Source organism: Hippichthys cyanospilos, chromosome 11 (assembly GCF_059441005.1).
Source record: "Hippichthys cyanospilos isolate Australia breed blue-spotted pipefish chromosome 11, RoL_Hcya_1.0, whole genome shotgun sequence".
Classification (NCBI taxonomy): domain Eukaryota; kingdom Metazoa; phylum Chordata; class Actinopteri; order Syngnathiformes; family Syngnathidae; genus Hippichthys; species Hippichthys cyanospilos.
The window spans coordinates 12,511,422-12,533,007 of NC_142379.1; the positions used below are offsets into that span (position 1 = coordinate 12,511,422).

The following is a 21,586-nucleotide window of genomic DNA, read 5'->3' on the forward strand; positions in this document are numbered from 1 at the left end:
AGATAAAAAAAAAAGTCATCATGCCGACTTTTATAATCGCCATGCAATTTTAATGTTACGACGTACAGTAGACAACAGGTGATCAGTTCAGAAAGTCTTGTAAGTAACACGTCCTTGGCGACATCCGTACAAAGAAAAAGCCACGATGAGCGGGAAAGTGAATTATTACTTTGGTACATTGCAGTTTTATTGTTATTCAATTTTATCCCGAACGCTAAGTGGAGCGGACTTGTGAGAATGGGTGTGTGCTAAGCTAATCATGTGCTGCTGCATGCTCAAGTACTTCTTTTGTATCAAATTGGGGAAATCTTGTACAATTTTTTTTTATCCGACATGGAAAAAGACACGTGTTTTGAAATGTGGTGTCTGGTACTTACATCAAAGCAGTGCTTCTTAATTATATTTTGCAGTATATATTATTGCAATATATTATTATATTTATCACAATTACACATCACATGAAAAAAAAACACACAAAAAAACAAATCCTTTTTCCTGGGGGTCATCCATGCTCCCCCGGCATCGCCTCGCACCCCTCCAGGGGGCTCATCCTATTATTTGAGAAACACTGCTTTAAAGCAAAATAACAATAATCATAAGTAATTAATTATAGGGGAGCCCAGGAGTAGTTGTCACATTTTACACCTTTTTACACTTATACTATATTTATTGAAATAATGCATCATATATTTAAGCAGAATGTGTACCAGAAGAAAGACCAAAGTCTTAGTTACATATTTTGTATTCATAGCAATTTTGTATGTATTTTGTGTTTGTTCAGAAACATAAGCCTTCAAATAGAACAGGGGAAGGGAATTCCTGTTCCTCGAGAGCCACATCCTGCCTAATTTCGATGTCTCCCTCACCTTTCACACCCGGTTCAAATAATTAGCTCATCAGCAAGCCCTGTGGAAGCCTAATAACGATCCGGATCATTTAATGAGGTGTGTTGAAAGTGAGATTCATCAAAAACAGGCAGGATATGGCTCTCGAGGAACCGGAGTTCCCTGCCCCTGAAATAGAACATGGCACTTCTTGCTCCAACATGAGGTAAGTTGTCACATTGGATTTTGCAATAAATAAAACTATGACAAAATTATGGTTTTGTAGGCTATGCCAAACACAATGACAGCAAATCAGTGTGTACTTCAGGATGTGATTGACCTTTATTTTCCAACCCCCAGCAACTTAACCACAAAAAAAATAATTCATAAAAACAATCTAATATAAAAAATGTCAAGATTAAAAATGATTAACATGATTTTTTTTAAAAATCAGTCTTCAACTGACTGCAATTGATTGATCACAATAAATCTGTTAATCTGACACCCTTAACTACTTGACTTCAAAAATGTTTCATCTCTATAGCAGAAGCGTATTGTCAAACTGAAAATTGCATGAAAGGTTTTTCAGACAGAATGCAACGGCGCCCATTGTCATCTCATTTAGTCAACCACATTAAAAACTGCTTTCCAGAGAAAATATTTACGTATTTCATACACATCAACGAAGGAACAAACAGCTGTATGAAAACTGTAACAGTTTGTATTCAAGCTTCATTTTGCAACCAATGCTATTGATGCCGTGTATATTAAACTGCAGTAAAGGTCTTCGCTGACTGCTGAAAAGAAGGTAGTAAAAAAGGAGGCTTGACAAACGAGCGAGTTGCTGTTAAAAGACTTTATAGTGACTTTACTGTACAGTGAAGAAGAGGAAGGAGGAAGAGGAGTGAGAGCCTAACTTCACGGTGGTCGTTTGCATAAAAAAAAAACCCATGGCAGAGCAGCAACAAAACAAATCACAGTTCAAATGTTCTCAACAAAAGGGCACAACACATGGATTACATCGCAACCAACCACGAGTGTGTGTCTGTTTGTGTGGCACTTCTATGTTGTGTTAGTAGTGTATAGGGTCATCATACATTGTGTTTGTGGAAGTGTGTTTATTCACTAATTGCACTTGAGGGCAAGGGAATGGGAATCGCAAGATCACGATTACATTTAATTTTTTTTGTTTCGTTGTTAACATTATGGATATGTTTCAACCTTTTTACAACACGGACATCAAAGAAAAAAATTACAATAATTGTGTTCAAACCAACCAGCTCAGAAAAGACACCTCGCATGATGCTTTGATAGAACATGGCTCCCAAATTCAGCTTATAAAGCTTGTTTAATACAACACTATCTGTTCAACTAGATCAAGGATAGGCAAACCATTTGTGATATTAAGGTAGTCCAAGGAGCTTTTACAGTACATAATCAAGAGTCCTGTAATATTTGACTCATTCATTTAGATGTCCTTTAAATTTGGAACATATCAATTTAAAAAAAAAATAATCTCATTTCATAATTGGCTAACATATTAACTGTTATATTAGTCAAAAATACAATTTTATATTTACATTTTTAAACCAAACACGTGGTCATTTATAATTACATTAATTAGAACATGAGAATGAATTATTACAGGCTATATTTTAATGTACTTATTTTATTAATTTCACTTTTTAACAAGTGCCCATCTGTTTTCAAAAACCAAATGGGGTCCTTCATTCAAAAATATCTGCCCACCCCTGAACTAGACATCAACAAATAGGATATATTACGTCAGCCTGATTATTTTCTTTAAAATGCGCTAGAATAATTTAAAACTTGCATTTTTAATCCAAAATATGCAGTGCTCGACATGTTCATGTGAGATGATTAAATAATACAGTATATCCTACTCGATATGCGAGTTGTTTGAGCTGGTTGTCGAACATTATGTCAACAAAGAAAAATATATAATGATCACAAAATATATTAAGATTGAAAACAACAAGAAGACTCCAGGTCAGTGAACAAAAGTGAATCTACAACATCCACAATATACAGAAGATATGCCATTTTGGAGCAAATTCAACAAAACATACAAAAAAAGTGATTTATAGCTGCAGTAGTGCAAAACTAAAAACAACACAGAACAAAGGAGATATTAGTGCACGTTGTTTAAAAGGAACATTGTGACACGATGCAGCAGATTTTTTTTAAACCTGAGTGCTGACTAGCAGCAGGTACGAGATGCGGCAGTCAAACCGGGATTGGGCATACAATCAAAGCTGAAATCCGGTATTTGCATAAAGAACAATCCTGCCGTGTTTACCATACACATGCGAAAGGGGAGGCAGCTTCACACACAGAAACAAAACATGTGTAGTGTGATAAGCATGCCAGGCCACTAGTAGGCAGCAGTGTGACGTAAAGATACATAATCTGTTCCATTCGTATTTCAAATATTCCCAGTATTTTAAATGTTCCATTTGTTTTTCACATCACTCAGGCGGCGGCGTACTTGCTCAATCGTAACTCAAATGTTGACGTGCAACACAAACAAAAATAAATCAACAAGTGATCGCTTGTACTGAGAAAAAGTCATAAATTGGTGCACTTGTGAGTCAAAGTACCGCCATATATAATACAAAGAAACAAGTTTGAAATGCAATTAATTCCTGTTCAGAAATGCTAAAATTTGAATGTGCAATGGAGAGATTCTGCATTACAGCATGTTATCATGCTGGAAGCTTTTACAACATTTCCCGTCTCACTCATAAAAGCTTTGCTGCATTTGGACAGAAAGTATTTTTTTTTAATCGGTTCTTGGAGGTAAAAGGTGTCACTAAGTGGGAATGTTGTTGATTACAGTGTCATACTTAGTGCGACTGGATACCAGGTGCTTCTCTGGCTACACACAAACACATACTAACACACTAAAACACATTCATTCATACACTAACACACCCAAGCACACTAAGACGTACGTGGTCAGCCAAACACCGCAACAGACATACACACACGTTCTGCAAACACACAAACATAAACACAGGCTAACATACTCACATGAGTCCACATACGCTAACATACACACATGCTAGCACAAGACACACATTCCAGACACAACACACATGCACACAACTTGCAAACACACTTCTGCACTACCATACATGACAACATACACACACTCGCACACATGTAAACACTCACATACATATGCTTAGATGTTCACTCCAAACACCCAATACAACATTCTAGCACGTACACACAGTAACACACGTATACAGCCATACATACAAATATGCCAATAAACATACACTGACACACGTGCAAACACACCCATTCATATGCTAACCCACACATGCACTTAGACAGCTGCAGTAACACACAGGTGAACATACTAGCAAACTATACATTTGCTAACGCATGTGCACCGCAACACATGCTAACATACATACAAGCAAACTAACGCTCAGATACAAACACGTGAAAATGCTGGCTTGCAAACGCATGCTAGCATATACACACGCACGCTAACAAACTTGTGCTAACAGACACGCCCACAAATAAATGTAACAACCCACGCGCAAACACACTAGCATACTATACATACGTTAACACAACCTTGTTTGCACACGCAAACACACGGTCTATCATGAACATGCACGCTAGCACACGCATCACAAACTAAGTAGCATATTTAGCACCGTGGTTCACTACACTACAATCAAGAGGAGTGTGGTTGGTGTGTTTTACATTCTGTGCAAAATAAGATTTAAGAATTACATGATAAGCAGTAGTCTTCATCTTACTGGCCTCTTGGGATTATTTACATTTGAGTACCATCCAAACTACATTTTCAACAAAGATGTTTGTTGACAATCGTACAGTGAAAAAGCTTCTTGGTGACAATCTGGCTGTTGTTTCAATGTGGAATTAAACTGGGAAAAAAAAAGTCATAAATTTGTCACACAGCTACACAGTGAGGCCAAATGAATTTGAAAACGTAGCATCTGACATTACATTCACTCATTGTGGTTTGAAAAAAAAATCATTTCACATTCAGTTCGTAACAATCAATACACGATCAAATTGTGATCAAGTGTGGCTCAAACGACAAGAAAAACGCACTTGCAATTAGTCTAAGAAATCTTTGTAGCTGATTATTTTTTCATGAAAAAATATGTTAGAATAATTTTACTTTTGCCTTTACCGGTTTAACTATTAAATTAGTTGCACACCGTGAAGTACAAGATGCGCTTTATCTCCCCACACCGGATGACACGAAACAACGCCGAAAAAATATGTACTACATGTTGTGAGCTGACGTGCAAAAATCGTGATATGGTCCGGACAGGTGAACACTCAGCAACTTGGTGAAGATGGGATTTCTTTTGTATTTCTGCTGACCGGTTCCCAGCATTCCTCGAAGCAGACTTTTCCAAGAGTCTTGAAACATTTCTTTATGTCTATTTTTCCAGGTGGATTTCTTTTGGAAAAAAAATTCTAAGGAACAGCAAGTTCACCTAAGGCTACTTCTTCAGATCAATTTTTCCGAATTGTCGAGGTGGTTCTCAGATAGATGACTCAGGCTGAAATATACAGGTGGATTTCTTTTGGTGGATGTCTTCATGTGGATTTCACTAGACAGATTTGTGCACATCAGACTGAAAGCACAACAGATATCCAAGACTGATTTCTCCAGGTAACTTCATGGATGACAGTCCGAAGGCCTCCAGCAGGTAAGAACACAGTGAGTGAGGACAACTAAGAAGACTACAAAATAAACACCTGTTTGACAGCAGCGGCAGAGGAACATAAAAAATGTGGGGGCAAAAGAAGTTTAGAAGAACTTGTCGTCGATGCGGAAGTGCGGTCGAGTGACATCATCCGGGTTGATGAAAACCGAGATGGACTTCCCAGGGTTCTCCGTGACCAGCTGCTGGAGCTTCTTGGCCAGGCGGTCGTCCGGCTGGTTCTCCCCGCCGGCGTCCGACTGAGGCGAGGGCAGGTTGCCGGTGCTGCCGCGCCACTGCAGCTCCACCGTCAGCCTGTTGGCGGCTTTGGCGTGCTCAATGGTGGTGCGCAGGTGCTCGGCCGGGTCGGAGCGCACCGAGGAGAGCTTGCGGGCGTGCAGCACGGCCGTGTCGTCTGACAGGTGCTCCAGCATGTTGCACTGTGGGATGAAGTAGTTGGGGCAGGTCTTGTTTACCAAGCAGTGCTGCAAGTCGTCGATCAAGCCCAGCAGGAAGTGGGCGGAGAAGTCTTCCTGCGCCAGGTAGTTGGCGGGCAGTCGGTCGCAGGCCCACAGCATGACGCTGCGCAGGTGGTAGGGGCTCACCGCCTTGGGGCGCGACAGCAGCTTGACGATGATGGCCTTACACGCCTGATAGGCCTGCATGAGGCCGGGCGAGATGCACTTCTTCAGCTGGACCTCGCTACGGGCAAACGACAGCCGCCATTCGTTCTCCCGCCGGCCCTTGTGCGAGCAGGCGGGTACCAGGTAAAAACCGCTGATCACCTCCTCCTCAGTGATTTTGCCGTCCCAGAAGTGGTTCTCCATCAGCCAACTCTGGGCCACGGCAGGCCAGCCCTTGAAGGACACTACAGGCACAACGTCGTAGAGCATGCGGCTGCTGCCGACGCCTAGGATGACTGACACCACTGTGCCATTGCGCTCCACCTTCTCCACTCGGGGAACTCCCCTCTGTGGCTTCTTCTGCACCTGTTGGAGGGGGAAACATTTTGTGACAATTGAAGTGCACCTCAAGGGTCAACGCTTGGGACATTTTTTTTTTCTAATTTCCATGAATGATTCAGAGGTCATACTTAAATCATATTATATCACAAGATAGTTCGCATCCCATCCCATGGCAAGGCAATTTTTTTTTTTTTTCCGGGAGAAAAATCCTGGGGAAAATTAAACGGATTTTCTTCAGATAAGTCAATTTTTTTCTGAAATAAACAAATCCCAACTAAATTCAATCAAAATCAAACTTTTTTTTTTTTTTTTTTTTTAAATATTAAAGCCTTTCGGCAGTATTTTTGCACCTGTATGGCAAGAAGTATTTGGCAGTATTTTCCTAGCACAAAACCGGTGTCCCTCAGGGGTCAATGCTTGGCTTTTAACTTTTTTTAAATCACTAATTTGCAATTTATGCAGTAAAGCTCTGCATATTTCTTGCTTGATGGTCACTCAAGTGCAACGATTAATTGATTAATCAACAACTAATCCATTATCAAGTTAACTGACATTATTTTTATAATCAATTATTCACCAGAGAACTTTTTTCATCTATAATTGCCCAAATTGGAATTTTAGCCACTCAGTAGGAAAATTTCTCTGACTTTTGCTGTCCTCTGTGAAAGCAGAGGAGTTATCTTTGAGGTGAATTTAAAAAAAAAAAGTGTTACTTTGATGGAAAAAAGTTACCAAGATGTACCCATTTTTTGATGTTACAGACCAAACCAGTGATTTAATCACAATTAAATTATGTCTCTGCATTTTTCCACTGCCAATTTAAAATAATAACCCCATTTTGAAACAGAAGAAAATTGAAACTTTTTTTTTTCAAAATCAGATTAGAATAATTGTTACTTCTAGCCCTATTGCTCACTGGTTTCATTGATTTTTTTTTAGGGTATTTGATCCATTAATCAATTTTCTTAAAGGGAAGTCCTCACAAAGGACATGGTTATATACATTTTTAAATGAAAACAAACAGTTAATATGAATCATTTCGGGCATATTGAAGGGTCTAAGAAGCTCTGCATGCATATATAAATGGTGGGAAAAAATGGCATTAATTTCTTTCAGTTTAAAAGAAAATTGCTATATTGGGATATAAAGGCCTGGTTTTGAAACAATCATTTATTTTTTTTAAGTTTTCAGTATCAAAATTACTGGTGATATTGGTATTTAGTACATGTATTGGTGACTACTCAAGAATTGAGTACTCATATTGGTATTGATTCTGAAAAAAGTGATATTTAACATCCTTAATTATTAGAAATTCTGTGTCTTTGTTCTATTATGTTACAATAACACAACAACAAACCTCCAGAAGAACCAACGAGACAGCTTGGTAGAACCAGTCGGCCACCAGTGTGGGCGAGAAGAAGTAGTTTGCCGTTCCGCTGATGTGCTCCACCACCGTGCAGCAGTCTTTCCACTTGCTGATGGTGCCCTCGTCAAAGAGCCGCAGGCTGAGCCAGGAGTGTCCCAGCGCCGAGTGCCTCATGTCCAGGGTGACCGGCTGGTTGCGGTCATGCAGTTTGAGTGCTGGCACCAGGAGTGTGAAGTCCATGTCATAGTCGGCACCACGAGCGTACACACTCAGCTCGTCCGGGTCCATGTCCACCACGCCCTCGCGCACGCCACCCGAAAGCAGCAGGTACTCGTTGGCCACAGGTAACTTCTGGTCCAGCTTTTGGACCATTCCTGGATTACACAGCAGGATAAACACAATTAAAAAACAAAAAGAACAAAAACAAAAAAAGGAAGGAAATACAGTGAACCCTCATTTGTGTACAATTGAAAGATTATCAATTGAATCTTCCAAACCTTTGTATAAAATGTAATTTTTCATCAACTTCTCAAGGACCAAGAAAATGCATTTTCAGATGCCATACATTTTCCAGGTTTTCCACTGATCATATATATATTTGTGTGTGCGTAAATCATGTTTACATTGAATGCATGCGTGCAGGCTCCTCACCCAGCATGGAGAAGATGAAGTCCTTGGCCGTGTGTATCTCCAAGGCCCGCTGATCGTCGTACTCGCGCTGGTCATGCTTGCTGAACTCCTGGATTAGCCGGTTCAGGTCTTCCATGCGGGCCGCCGACCTGAAGTCCAACTCGGGCCCGACGCCGCCACTGCTGTGGGGCACCCTGCCGGTGGCAGCCATGGTGGGGCTGTTCCCGAGGCTTCCTGTCGAGCCGGCACGACTGGAGAGAGCGGGGGCGGCCATGATTCCACCTCCACAGGGGTTTCAGCGATTTCTCGCACTTTGCTGATGCCCGGGATGGAGAGCCGAAACGGGCGTTAACAAACCCAGCCGATGCCAGTGGACGGCATTCAAAATCACATCCACACTAGCAAACACAACAACCGGAAATTAGAGCTGCATCTCCGCTATGTTCCTTCATAATATAGGTATGCTCCATCGGGTGAGTGTCAACGTCATAAAATTAAAGCAATATAACTTGAATTAAAACATGAAAATTAACATAAATATTAATATAATGCCACGGTCTAACAACTTTCATATACCATATTATAAATGCTCTCCATAAACGATTTATTGTGAAGGTTTTGCCAACCGTGACAAAAAATCCACGCTATAATAAAAATGAGTTGCAAAAGTAGAAGTCCTTTTATTTAGTAAAGGTTTTTTTTTTATATATAGTTACATATGATAAGTGACTTCCGGAATTCACTCAGTGCGTACGTAAGGAATGATTTTTTTCTTTACAATAAATTTGAACAATCAAAGCAACGATGTAATGTACATTCTGTTTCGTTGGTCGTGCTAATTCCGTTGTGTCCTCACGACGCCGCTGTTGTCTCTCAACCACTCTTTCTTCAACTGCTCTTGACACTTGTCCATTCCATGACCCGGAAAAGAATAGTCGATCCAACATGGCGGCGTGGAGGACCTGCGCTTTCGCCTTCTCCCGAGCAGGCGAAGACATTCTTTGGAGCATGAGGGGGGGCAGGTGAGCGATGTGGCCGAATGAATGGCCCCTGGTCGGCTGTCACACGGGCGAAGACCCGCTGTCCGAAGTTAGCAATGTTACCATCTTACAACAGCAGGATTAAACGTGTGTTAGCCAGCCTCCACGAAGGATATGAGAGAGCCGGCTGGGTTTTAAAATTGCTTTGACATGTCTGCGTGATCGTGTCAATGCAAAAGAACACGCATTTGGAGTTATTACTTCACCGTGTTTTGCCGTCCTGCTACACATTTCTCCATTATTCCATTCCAACGGTTCTAATTCCCACTTTTCCCATACTTCCACATCTCCAAGCAGATTATTCAAATCGAACTAAGGGGAGACGTTTTTAAAATCTGACTTAGATTTTCGAAATGTTCAATGGACATATCATCCAGGGCAAGCTTGGCAACATACCGCAAACTCTCAAGTTTTCGCAGTAAAAAAAAGAGATACATAAACGTTGTCCTTCCACATTTCTTCAAATCATCCAGCTGTCTTGATTTACATTTTGTTGTCTGGCATGTGTTTAGCAGATGGACTCACTGTTTCCAGCAGCGTGCCGGCTTCCGCAAAGTTACAAGGAAGCCAGAAAACAAAAAAGTGGAAGATGAACTTGGACATTTAGATGCATCTGAAGTGGCCTCCCACCGGCGAACATCCAGCCCTCACTGGGAATCGCCGCCTCCTCCACCTTCTAGCTCGCCGCGAGCCTTCGGTCGGCTTGTGCGTCCGCTGCTTTTTACTGTAGGGGTATGTGACGTCTTACACAGTGGACCACATTTTTATACATATGAACTGCAGTTTGGACTAGTTTTTTTCTTTGACATGCAAGCTAAAATTTGAGCTCTGAATACTCCATTATCGCATTAAATTCATCTTAATAGCAAACAGCAGAAAAATACTTCTTAAAGGATGCATTAAACCGTTCATAGCCACTTCCAGTATTTTCATATTTTCTTGATCCTCTGCAAAGAACAGTAAGTATTACTGCAACTTGTTTCGGTGTACTGACCGTATACATATATTGTACAGTATACAAAGGTAAGGGCAAACATTTCCCAAAATTGATAACTATCATAAATGCGATGAGAGGGAAAAAAAAGAATTCTTTTTAATTTTTGTAATGATTACTTCAGCTCAAATTGGACCTTTACAACACAGTTCAAGTCACGCCATTCATCGCATGTGCTAACTTCCTGTCAGTTTACAGGCTGCTCCTTCGGCACGGCATCCATCTGGCAGTACGAGTCGCTCAAGTCTCGCGTGCAGAGCTACTTTGACGACCTGCGAGCCGATTGGCTGGAGAGGGTGCGGCCGCAAAAGCGCGGGGATGTACGCAAGGAGGTGAGCGGATTAATTGATGTTTATGCCTTACCCACACATCCATCTATTATTTACCGCTTTATCCGACTCGCCCACGCATGCTTTGATCTAATCTCTGATTGGCTGCTTGTGTGTCAGGTCAACCAGTGGTGGAACAGTTTGAGTGAAGGACAGAGGACGGTCACAGGTGAGTTTACTGGAAAGCAACTATCTTTTCATTTATCTGTCTGCTTTCTCATCTTTCTGTCCTTTCACTGGACATGTCCTTCAAAGTTAGAGATGATTTCCACGAATTTTGTTTGTCTCCCAGCCATCATGGCTGCAAACGTGGTGGTGTTCTGCTGTTGGCGAGTTCGAGGGCTGCAGCGCTCCATGTTCAAGTACTTCACCGCAGACCCCGCCTCCAGTCAGACAAGCATCCTTATTGGCACTTTTATGACAGTAATCAAATTCATGTTTGTGTTGATATCTTGTGCATGCATGTGTTTGACCGCAGAGACGTTGTGTTCGCCCATGGTTCTGTCCACCTTCAGCCACGTGTCCTTCTTCCATATGGCCGCCAACATGTACGTCCTGTGGAGCTTCTCCACCAGCGCCGTCTCCATGCTGGGAAGGGAGCAGTTCATGGCTGTCTACATGTCGGCGGGTGACGATGCAGCATGCAAACCATGACAAACACACACATACACATACACTTGCTGATTTCATTGTATGTGTTCTCAGGTGTCATATCCACCTTCTTCAGCTATGTGTGCAAAATGGCCACAGGAAGGTTTGGGCCTTCTCTCGGAGCGGTGAGACACTTTCTGTGTGATGAGGCTTCAACATCACAAATTAGGATAAAACGATCTGATGAATATGAAATGGAATATGTCGTTTGTGTTTTCAGTCAGGTGCCATCATGACCATCCTGGCTGCAGTTTGCACAAAAATACCTGAAGCCAAACTGGCTATCGTCTTCCTCCCGATGTTCACATTCAGTGCGGCCAATGTAAGACTGTCGGTTCAGTCTCTCTCTGCTGATCTTTCCTTTCACAAGTCTGCCTTCTGAGTTGTCCTTCTGTCCTTTGAATTAGCTTTCTGTCTGTTGACTAATCTCTATCCACCCATTCATGTCGCTTATCGCTGTTCAGGCACTGAAGGCGATTGTTGCCATGGACACAGCAGGTTTGGTGCTGGGTTGGCGTTTTTTTGACCACGCGGCACACCTGGGAGGAGCCATGTTTGGCATGTGAGTTGAAAGCAGGTCATCCTGCGGTGCACCTACAGTCCCTATGAGGATACATAAAGCTCATTTAGGGTTGCAAATAGTTCCACAGTGAGCTCAGCTTGTATTCATCAATGCAAGAATGGGACGAAAAATGGAACGAATTAAGCTCAAAAGTCAAGATAGCACTGTACCTACTTGTAATGCCTTCACATGTGGGAAAGGAGAGTCACATTTGCCAGTGCACGTTTGAGTAGTTTATTGAATGCTTGGAAAAAAAGGAAGAAACTCTGAGATGAGCTATTAAGATTAATTTTGACAAAAGTATTACCATGTCACTGTTTTTGTTATCTTAGTGCCAAGCATTCATGCTGTGGTATGTTGGTGTTTCATTTGGACAAATTGTGTGCTATTTTGGTCTTATCTTGTGGCATTCATTTTTTATTAAAGTGTGGTTTGACACCTTTTTTTAGCATCTTAGTGCCCATATTAAAGTGAGTTGAGGTCCATTTGGGCTAAAGTAGTGCTTTGGTGCCAACACGTGACATCACAGTGCCAAGGACTTATGAGGTGAGAAGGGAGTTTCATTTAGACAAAAGCAGTGCTTTGGCAGAATCTCTGTACCCTGGACCTATGTTGAAGTGAGTTGAGGAGTTTCACTTAGCCAAAAGTAGTGCTTCAGCTCAATTTCAGTACCCCAAGAACTATGTAAAAGTGAATTGAGGAGTTTCATTTGGAGCTGAATTGTGGCATCTCAGTGCGAAGGAAGTTTAAGATGAGTTGGGAGTTTCATTTTAACGAACGGAGTGCTTCTTCCCAATCTCATTACCCAGGGACCGTTAAAGTAAGTTGGGGGGCTTTATTTCGACAAAAGCAGTTCATTGGTGTTATAGCATTTCTAGTACCTTCAATCCCCCCTAAGAGCAGGGAACATAGTGAACCCTTTTTTTTTATATAATGAATACATTGATGAATTTTTATCTATTGTCATATTTTGCTGTACATTAACAGTCATAATAGCAGTTTGAATATTAAGGGAAAGCCTTTGGTTTAGAAGGACAAATAAACAATAATGAACATTCCAAAAATGCCTCAGACACGCATAATCAGTGAATCCTTAGTAGGTGAAATATTTCAGCGCAAAAGTATAAAATTGCTCTCATCCATCCTGTCTCTTGTCCCAGCTGGTACATCCTCTTCGGACACGAGCTCATTTGGAAAAACCGTGAGCCTTTTGTCAAGTTTTGGCACGAGCTGCGGACTGGTCGCGGTGGCCGAAACGGAGGCGAGGGAGGAGCTTCAGCCTAGGACGTTTGAATGGACTCACGGGGACCATGTACAGTTGTTCCCCAAACCTGATTTATATTTTGTTGGAAACTTGAGAGTTGCTGTACAGATCAGGCACTTGGTGTACTTACCCATGAAGATGTCAAAACCTATTTCTTACTTCATCGTTGAAGTTTTGAAAATATTTCATCTCATGATTAGTAAATGTTTGTTCTTTTATTCTTTTCCTGATGGTCCTGCCAAAGTGCAAGCCAAGCACTAAGATGATTCACGTTTGGTGGCGTTAACCTTGATCCGGAGGAGGTCATTTATAAACAAGGTCAAAAACATTATCTGTAACAAACCATTTCAGGACAAATTAAGGCTAAAAAAAGGGCTTTCTAGTAATCTAATCATTTCAACAATGTAATACTGTGTTATTAAATGTGGACACAATGGGCGAAAAGGTTTTTTTCTTTGAAATGGTTAAAAATCACTAGTTATTGTTAAACCAATCAACACAAAATCATGTTACGTGACAGGGCGTGGCACTTTGGCAAGATACCCACTCACCCTATGGGCGACGTTAATAGATGTGTTTTATCTATTTATGCAACACCAATAAAGACACAATATCAAACTTTTGAAGGAAAAGAGTTATTATTGCAGTGGGTTTTGGGTAGAAAAGTTAAAAGTAACTTTTTTTTCCTCTGTCCGCTATGATTGACTGATGAAAAAAAATAAGCAATTTACCCTCATATTACGTCGATAATGAAATACCACTGGTATTAAATCAGTTTCAATGTTCAGGAAATGTTGCAGACTTTTTTAATCATTTTTAAGTACTACTTTGGATATACTGTAGTTCACTTTCACTGACTGCAGATGACCAGCAAACAAACATCTGTTTGACAGTCCAAAGTCCACAAACACCCCCCACACACAGAAGATGGCTTTTTAAATGTACAATTTGAATAAATAATCAAATTTAACAATTAATGGTCTTGAATCTAGTTGGCAATTCATTCCCGCTTCAGAAAACATTCATGTTTTTTTGCAAAGTGTGGGCTGGTAGCAGGTGTTTAAGGTGAAACCATGATATTTTGGCAGGTAAACACTGATGTCTGTTCTGGTGGGTCGGCCCACTGCAGAGTTCGTTGACCCGAAACGCAGCTCGGGGCCTCAAGGCCTCACCTAAGCTTTCAGCTTCCCGCCAGTCGTCGCATCACACAAATGACCTGAAAGAACCACGGGTGAGAATAATAAACCACAACTCGTTGGACTCCAGCCTTGAGTAGACGGTAAGAACTCCATTGTTTGGGTCACAATATTGTTTTTGAGCCATATTAGTTTTTTTTTTCTACAAACTAATTCAAAATAGTTTGGTCACTGACTCACCATTGTAACATTTTACATTCATCTCTCCTTTTTTTTTTTTTTTTTTGTTTAAACAATGGTTAAGCTCTGGTAGCAATTTGATGACCAAAATCTGAAGTATGGGTGTGCTTTTGGTGGACCCTTGAAATTGGCCAAAATGAGTCAATGATTTACGTCAAACCCAAATGGAAAACTACCTTTTGTCTTTTCACGCATGATTTCATGAAACTTTTTTGTGTGTCTATTCATGATGAAATGTCTACCATGTTTCTTTTTGCTACATAAAACTAGTGAAGGGGGGGTTCATGCTTTTTTTTTTCCAAAGAGGCTCAAACTCATCATTCTTTTCCACCCTGCTAGGCCCTCAACTAAAGAAGAAAACTACAATTTTGTAGCAATTTGCCTTAATCTATCCTTACGTATTTTAAATGTGGTACCAATTGACTTTGAATCAATCAATGGCAAACTTAGTGTTTTTTTCAGACATGGTCTTTAGAGACTTTCTTTTGAGGGTCTACTCATTCAAATGTCTACAAAGTTTCATGTTTTTATGACAGATTAGCTTAGAGGGGTGATTTTTTTTTTTTTTTTTTAATGTGGTTCGGAACAACTGAGTTAGCTAAGCCTAAAACGGCCACTTGAAAACAAATGACAGAAGGACTTCTATGTACTGTGGCACACATTCAGTCTAACGTAGAGTCTGAACCAATCTAACATCCGGTTACTACTTGGTCTTGTTCAACCTCAGGTAAAGAGAGTTATTCTTAAACTAAACCACTGCTCGTCTATACATGGCATCAAGTGTTCACAACTCTTTCCGGCGTTACGGGGGTGACGACTGCATGCGATGTGGGTGGTGGGAATGCGGATGCATGATTTGTGCGCACAGTAGGAGAATTTGTTGAGTGCTAACTGTTGAAATAAAGTGAATGCTACAATGTGAGCCCTGCCTCCCCATCGTCCTATTTTTTTCATTTTTCGGTTACGGTCTCCATTTTGGTCTCTGTGCAATGGACGCTACCCTGAGGGCAACTCGGTTCTGGAGATTCTCTCTGGGGGGGAGGGACGACCGTAGGTAACTGTACGTTGCGCCTGAAAAGAGACACGTGCTTTTTCAAGCCTTCCTTCCCGTTTGTATGTTTTATAAACAGTTCCTGCTGAGCATTAGTTGAAAAGTATATTTTCAGTGAACTTATGCGTTCCAGTTGTTATTTTTGAAAATCTGGTCACTCCAATACTCTTTTCATGGCTTCTTGAGACTTTTCTTAAGGGTCTATAAACACATGGCCACCAAATTTTGCATCGCTGATTCAAATGGAATTTTTTCGTACTTTCTCTGAGTGCAGCACATCATGTCAATGGGCCTGCAGATTTGCGGCCTGGTAGTGGCCGTGCTTTCGTGGTGTCTTCAGTCCAGCTGCACGTCGTCGCAATTGTGGAAGGTTCGCAGTCAGGCGGAGTCTCTGACGAGCAGCCAGTGGCAGTTTGAGGGCCTCTGGATGAGCTGCGCGGCCACCTCGCTGGGAACGGTGCAGTGCAACAAGTTCAAGACGCTGCTTGGACTCCCAGGTCAGTCGGCCAGCATCGGACACTACTCTTGGAAAATCAGAAACTACAGGATGCTCAATAGTACAGTTCTTTTACTGATAACCTGAATGTCTCCTCACACCTTCTTCACAAACAACTCCAACAGAAAACATCCATATGTCTAATCATTTACCAATATACTTATTGCGAAAAACAAATATGGGATAACCTATATACAACAATTCAAACACAGGATTTCACTGATGTGTATGTCACAGTATGATGCTACATACATGTATTTGTTTTGTCAGTGCATGTGCAGGTGTGTCGCGCACTGATGATGTCATCTCTGGTGGTGGGCCTGGCCTCCATCATTGTTTCCATTTTGGGTCTAAAGTGCAGCAAAGTGGGAGGAGGCTCTGAACAAGTGAAAGGACAATTTTTGCTGAGTGGGGGCATCATGCTAATCCTTTCAGGTCAATGGACACTTTGCAATTTTGACTACAATTGGCAAATGACAATCAAACTTGTCATTTTTTTTTCTGTTGGTACAGGTTTGTCCACTCTGATCGCGGTGTCCTGGTATGCTAGCAGAGTGGTTCATGACTTCTACAGTCCTTTATACAATGGAGTCAGGTGACAATTATGCTTAAGATGAGAGGAATTATGCTTTTGATAATGATAATGAAGACATTCATGATTACAATATTGTAACACAATGATTATAATGATGATAAATTGTCATGACACAACTATGATAGTCTTAGCTATGATGATATTGACATGATAATCATTATTATGATGCCAATCATGATTGATGACAATGACGATTATGATGACAACCGCAATCATGAATATGTCCAATGGTCTGATGATCATCTTGATTATAATGATAACAACAATCATGATTTCACTGACAATGCTACGATGATGGTCATGACAGTAATGATAATGATAATAATCATAATGGAAATTGTAACCATAACTGTGATGATGATGATGACAAGGGCGATCATAGTTTTGATGATTGACAATTCTAAAGATGACTATGGTCATGATGACAAGATGATGACCACAATTATGAACATGATAATTATGTTGTTTATGAATGATGATGAGCTGGTACAATAATGATCATAATTATTATAACTATGATTGTGATGATGATGACGACAATGGCAATCATAAATATGATGATAATATCATGATTATGATGTTAATCACTAAAACTGATGACAATCATCGTGTTGCTCATGATAATGATGACATGATGAGGATACATTTATGGTGATGACAATAATAATTACAAAGACAATAACATGATAATAATGATTGGTGATGATTATAATGGCAATCATGATGATGATAATCATAACTATAAAGATAACAGAATTATGTCAGTTTTAACGAAAACAAAAATAACGGTGACAATGACACAACAATGATTATGCTGATGATGATGACACAATGATTATCATCATTATAATGATGATAATGATCGCGATCCTGATGATTATGACACTGATTATGATGATGATTATGAAAACCATACTGTAGTTATGACAAATATGTTTTATATATTGATTATGATTATCATGTTAATGACGATGAAAATTGTGATAAAGACAATAATTATGATGATGATGATGATGATGATGATGATGATGATGAAATGGTCAAAAATAGTACTGTGAGTATAAAAAAATGATGATAAAAGCCACGATAGTAAAGGAAAAAGGAAAAAGACATGCGTGCGTTGCAGGTTCGAACTGGGCACGGGTTTGTATCTGGGCTGGGCAGCTTCCGGTCTGGCGCTGCTGGGAGGCGCAATGCTGTGTTGCTCCTACAGGAGGAGCTCTTCCACCTCCTCAAGCTTCCAACCTGCACGGTATGCTCTATGCACTCCATCCTGCAGTACACCCTGATTCTCAGATTCTCAGCATCTCACTCATTCTTGTCCTTATTTGTACATGTGATTTGATGTTATGTGGTGACGTCATTCAAATTGTCCCCGCAGACATTTTTCGTACAACTACTCCAAAAGCAGTCAAGGTCACAACATGAGCATCTACCGAGCAGCACAGGCCTCAGACAGCAGTGGCAGCGCCAAAGCTTATGTGTGACCCGGTCTTTGAACGCACCATCCCAGTTCCACCAGGAATCATTACATTGGAGCTTTGCATGTTTTTGTCACAATTTTTATAATTTGTTTTTTGTATCGCGTATGCTGTGATTTAAGAAGAGACCGCACACCTTTTTTGGTGTAAATGAACGACTGTCAAGTTTGTTTTTTTTTTTTTCTCGGTATCTCATTATTATCACTACTATGTTAGTATTAAAGATGTTTAATGTTCATTTTGCATTAAAGATGTGTTGCGGTAACTTCATCACTTTTGTTGTGTTTTAAGCTGAAATGTAATTGACATTGTTGATTGAATTTGGCTTGAAACAAGGTTTAGTGTATCAATTTAAGATTTCGAGACAGGGTTTTAGTTTTAGCTAATATTTGCTCTGTTAAAATTGAAAAATTTTTTGTACTTATTTTTCCAATTTCCACACTATCACATCAATAATCATCTTCAAATGGACCGCCCATCCCCAAAAAGCTGATTTTTTTTTTCTGTTGTAAATTTGAACAAATACAAACAGACAAAGTGTTGTCAAAAGTTGATAACTGTTGCCGTAAACATTTTTTAAGCATTGAGTGACCTAAAAATATATATATTTTTTTATCATTATTATATAGGTTATAATTGATCAGCTGATTAATTGGCTACCGGAATTTTACTCCCAAATGTCCCCATCGGCTTAAAAAAAAGTCCTTCTGTCCCTTAGTTTGATTAAAAATTATAATTTCAAGAAAGTGTTTGAAAGTAGGGTTTTAAACAAGGATTAGGGCTCAAATTTGGGTTTCAATACAGGTTTAGAATGTCAAAATGTATGGTTTCAAGCATGGCTTGTGGTTCTAATCCTTGGTTTGAGTTCCAATTGAGCTACTTTATGATGTACACCTGCCCTTTGAAACAAATCACAACACCCCCAGGGATGCTCCACTCATGACATGACATCATTGTTTTGTCTATTTCTAGCTCACCCCTTACTGTATTTACATCATGTTTATTTATAGACACTCTTGTGTGTGTGAGAGTGTGTTATTGTATGTGTGCATGTGTGTGTGTGTGTCAACAGGAGAGGAAGAGGAAAGCATGACCATTTCCTGTTGCAGCTAGAAAATAAAGCAAACAGGAAATGAGCAGCACAACTTTCCGAGATTCCGACCAGGAACCAGAAGAGACCGTGGGGCACCAGGACAAGAACCACCACTCCAAATCATACGCGTGCTTGTGGGAGAAATGATGGAGTCGTGAGTAAACATCTTGGAATGTTCCTCTAATCATCACAACATAAGAAGAAGAAACGAACAACGGTAAGAAGTTTTTCCTCGTCACCGATTGGCTGATGAATGAATGGTCGAGTGCTGACTGGCTGATTCGAGATCAGATTTTACAATTTCTCATTAACATTATGTATATTGGGTAGTTCTTTACTTGAAATTAGTTTTGAGTCAGAGTTGGAGTATCAAATGAGACTTTTACACAGAGGTTGTGTATCACATTAGGGTTTCAATCAAGTTTAAAGTGTTAAACAGAAGTTAGGGCGGAAAATGTGGGTTTCAAGTCAAAATAAGGGTTATAAACAAATATTAGGGTGCCAAAACAGGGTTTCAAGCCAGGGGTATTCTTTGGTATAGGTTTTTGGTCTCAAATTAGGGGTGCAAGTCGACATCAGTGTTCAAACAAGGGTTAAAGTGGCAATATAGGATTAGGAGTCAGAATGAGTAAAACTAGCCAATTTCAAATTTGGCAGTAGAGTGTTAAATTACTTAAGTTAGGTTTCCAAATTGGGGTTTTAAATCACTGTTAACGTTTCAAACAGGTCATGGTGATGTGTTTGAATTCCAACAGGTTGTATTTTGCGTGTGCGTGTGTGTGCGCGCGCATTTGTGCGTGCGTGCACGAGTTCTGTGTGCGTGCGTTTGGGGAGTGCGTATGCGTGTGCAGACGTGTTGCATAACAGCAATGTCATGAGGGCAAAGTAGTGAAAGTATAAAGATGGGTTGGAGAGATAAACCGAGTATCATGTATTTCCGTCTGTGTGTGTTGCTAAAGTATGTGTGTGATGTTTAAATGTGTGTGAGTTTGTGTGTGAGTGAGTGTGTGAGTTAAGTTATTGTGACGTGTGTGATGGTGTATGCATTTATGCAACTAAGATTGGGTGTTTGATCATATTTTTGTTTGTGTATCATATTTGTGTGTTTGCGAGTGAGTATATACAATATGTGTGGATTAATGCATGCATGTTTGTGTGTATGTGTGTATTCACATGGGTGCATGTGTGTGCTGTACAATTGTGTTCAGTGCTTTGTGTAATTTGTATGTGTTTCATATTTGTATTCTTTCGTATCTGTGAGTGTGTATTATATTGGCGTACATTCATGTGTGTTCCGACAGACATGCATGTTCAAATCTGTATGTTAATACATTGGACCCCCGGCTTACAACGTTTTTTTCACCTTTCAATGTTTTTCTTTTGTCCCCTCTTTACGCCATTTTTTTCGTGTTACGACAAAAACTCATCGAACATAGCGGTCAGTGTGCACGCGTGTCTCTGCGATTTGCTCCGCGCTCATACGTCTATACACGTGTCACCGCTTATGTCACTAGAATGCTGGTCTGCTATTGGTCGGCGTCATGGTTTCCAAAATGGCGGAACGTTAAAACTTTGTTCGCCTGTGAGTGCTTTCAAAAACATATTTATAGTGGATTTTAGTGCTTAATTCAAACTTGAATTGGTTAAACATAGGTCCCAAGATTGCTGGTGATGTTAAAGGGAAAAGTAAGAAGATGATTTATACGGAAACGAAACTGGAGATAATCAAGAAATATACGAAGAAGCCTAAGCTAGGCTGGGCTACCCTCACAATGGAAAAACATGAGTGCACATGTTCACGTGTGATCATGTACTACATGCATGTGTTCATCATATGGATGTGCATTTTGGTGTGTATGGGCGTACGTTCATTGTGTAGAAGTGTTCAGATCTGTACGTGTGTTCTTGTATGTGTGTGTGTGTGGGGGGGAGGTTGCGCGGCTTCGTGTGAGCAGGTGATCAGATGTCTGTGTGTGTTCATGTTTGAGTGCGTTCTTGCGTGTGTGTATGTGTGTATGTGTGCGCGCGGACTAATTTGTGTAGGTCTTCAGCTCTGAATGTGTGTGTTCATATCTATGTGCATTCATGTGTGTTTAAGTGTGTGAGTGTGTGTGTGTGTGTGCGCTCGCGGGTTCATGCGCGTAT

General features: G+C 40.4%; 3 protein-coding genes across 6 annotated transcripts; 2 read left to right on the plus strand and 1 right to left on the minus strand.

The window, feature by feature from the left end:
* Positions 1-1,665: 1,665 nt before the first annotated feature.
* On the minus strand, positions 1,666-8,910 carry LOC148415989 (nucleotidyltransferase MB21D2). 2 transcript variants are annotated; one of them, XM_088428461.1, is made up of 4 exons: positions 8,531-8,910; positions 7,871-8,253; positions 6,154-6,537; positions 1,666-6,081 (listed from the first exon to the last, which is right to left on the minus strand). In XM_088428461.1, the coding sequence occupies exons 1-4, from the start codon at positions 8,781-8,783 to the stop codon at positions 5,656-5,658; spliced, it is 1,446 nt and encodes a 481-aa protein (XP_088284587.1). In that variant the 5' UTR covers positions 8,784-8,910; the 3' UTR covers positions 1,666-5,655. The 2 variants fall into 2 exon arrangements, with proteins under 2 accessions (XP_088284587.1, XP_088284586.1); XM_088428460.1 differs by having other exon boundaries at positions 1,666-6,537.
* Positions 8,911-9,350: 440 nt separating this feature from the next.
* On the plus strand, positions 9,351-13,967 carry LOC148415990 (presenilin-associated rhomboid-like protein, mitochondrial). Of its 3 annotated transcripts, XM_088426761.1 has the most exons (10): positions 9,387-9,531; positions 10,062-10,281; positions 10,735-10,875; positions 10,993-11,041; positions 11,165-11,260; positions 11,351-11,500; positions 11,578-11,648; positions 11,744-11,845; positions 11,988-12,085; positions 13,246-13,967. In XM_088426761.1, the coding sequence occupies exons 1-10, from the start codon at positions 9,455-9,457 to the stop codon at positions 13,367-13,369; spliced, it is 1,128 nt and encodes a 375-aa protein (XP_088282887.1). In that variant the 5' UTR covers positions 9,387-9,454; the 3' UTR covers positions 13,370-13,967. The 3 variants fall into 3 exon arrangements, with proteins under 3 accessions (XP_088282886.1, XP_088282885.1, XP_088282887.1); XM_088426760.1 differs by having other exon boundaries at positions 9,351-9,531; positions 10,065-10,281; positions 10,735-11,041; XM_088426759.1 differs by having other exon boundaries at positions 9,367-9,531; positions 10,735-11,041.
* Positions 13,968-14,461: 494 nt separating this feature from the next.
* Positions 14,462-18,618, plus strand: LOC148415991 (claudin-7-like). Its single transcript, XM_088427473.1, has 6 exons — positions 14,462-14,628; positions 16,051-16,273; positions 16,543-16,707; positions 16,786-16,867; positions 17,994-18,119; positions 18,249-18,618. Exons 2-6 carry the CDS (start codon positions 16,057-16,059, stop codon positions 18,352-18,354), a joined length of 696 nt encoding a protein of 231 aa, XP_088283599.1. The 5' UTR covers positions 14,462-14,628; positions 16,051-16,056; the 3' UTR covers positions 18,355-18,618.
* The last annotated feature ends 2,968 nt before the right edge of the window (positions 18,619-21,586 follow it).

Excerpts from the sequence above, each read along its gene's own strand:
- LOC148415991 (XM_088427473.1), top strand. The coding sequence starts at position 16,057 with ATGTCAATGGGCCTGCAGATTTGCGGCCTGGTAGTGGCCGTGCTTTCG. Across the intron at positions 16,708-16,785 it reads CATCATGCTAATCCTTTCAG|GTTTGTCCACTCTGATCGCG; the intron begins GTCAATGGACAC and ends CTGTTGGTACAG. Across the intron at positions 16,868-17,993 it reads CCTTTATACAATGGAGTCAG|GTTCGAACTGGGCACGGGTT; the intron begins GTGACAATTATG and ends CGTGCGTTGCAG.
- LOC148415990 (XM_088426759.1), top strand. The coding sequence starts at position 9,455 with ATGGCGGCGTGGAGGACCTGCGCTTTCGCCTTCTCCCGAGCAGGCGAA. Across the intron at positions 11,042-11,164 it reads AGGACAGAGGACGGTCACAG|CCATCATGGCTGCAAACGTG; the intron begins GTGAGTTTACTG and ends TTTGTCTCCCAG. Across the intron at positions 11,649-11,743 it reads TTGGGCCTTCTCTCGGAGCG|TCAGGTGCCATCATGACCAT; the intron begins GTGAGACACTTT and ends TTGTGTTTTCAG.
- LOC148415989 (XM_088428460.1), bottom strand. The coding sequence starts at position 8,783 with ATGGCCGCCCCCGCTCTCTCCAGTCGTGCCGGCTCGACAGGAAGCCTC. Across the intron at positions 8,254-8,530 it reads CTTCATCTTCTCCATGCTGG|GAATGGTCCAAAAGCTGGAC; the intron begins GTGAGGAGCCTG and ends TGTGTAATCCAG. Across the intron at positions 6,538-7,870 it reads TCTCGTTGGTTCTTCTGGAG|GTGCAGAAGAAGCCACAGAG; the intron begins GTTTGTTGTTGT and ends CCCCTCCAACAG.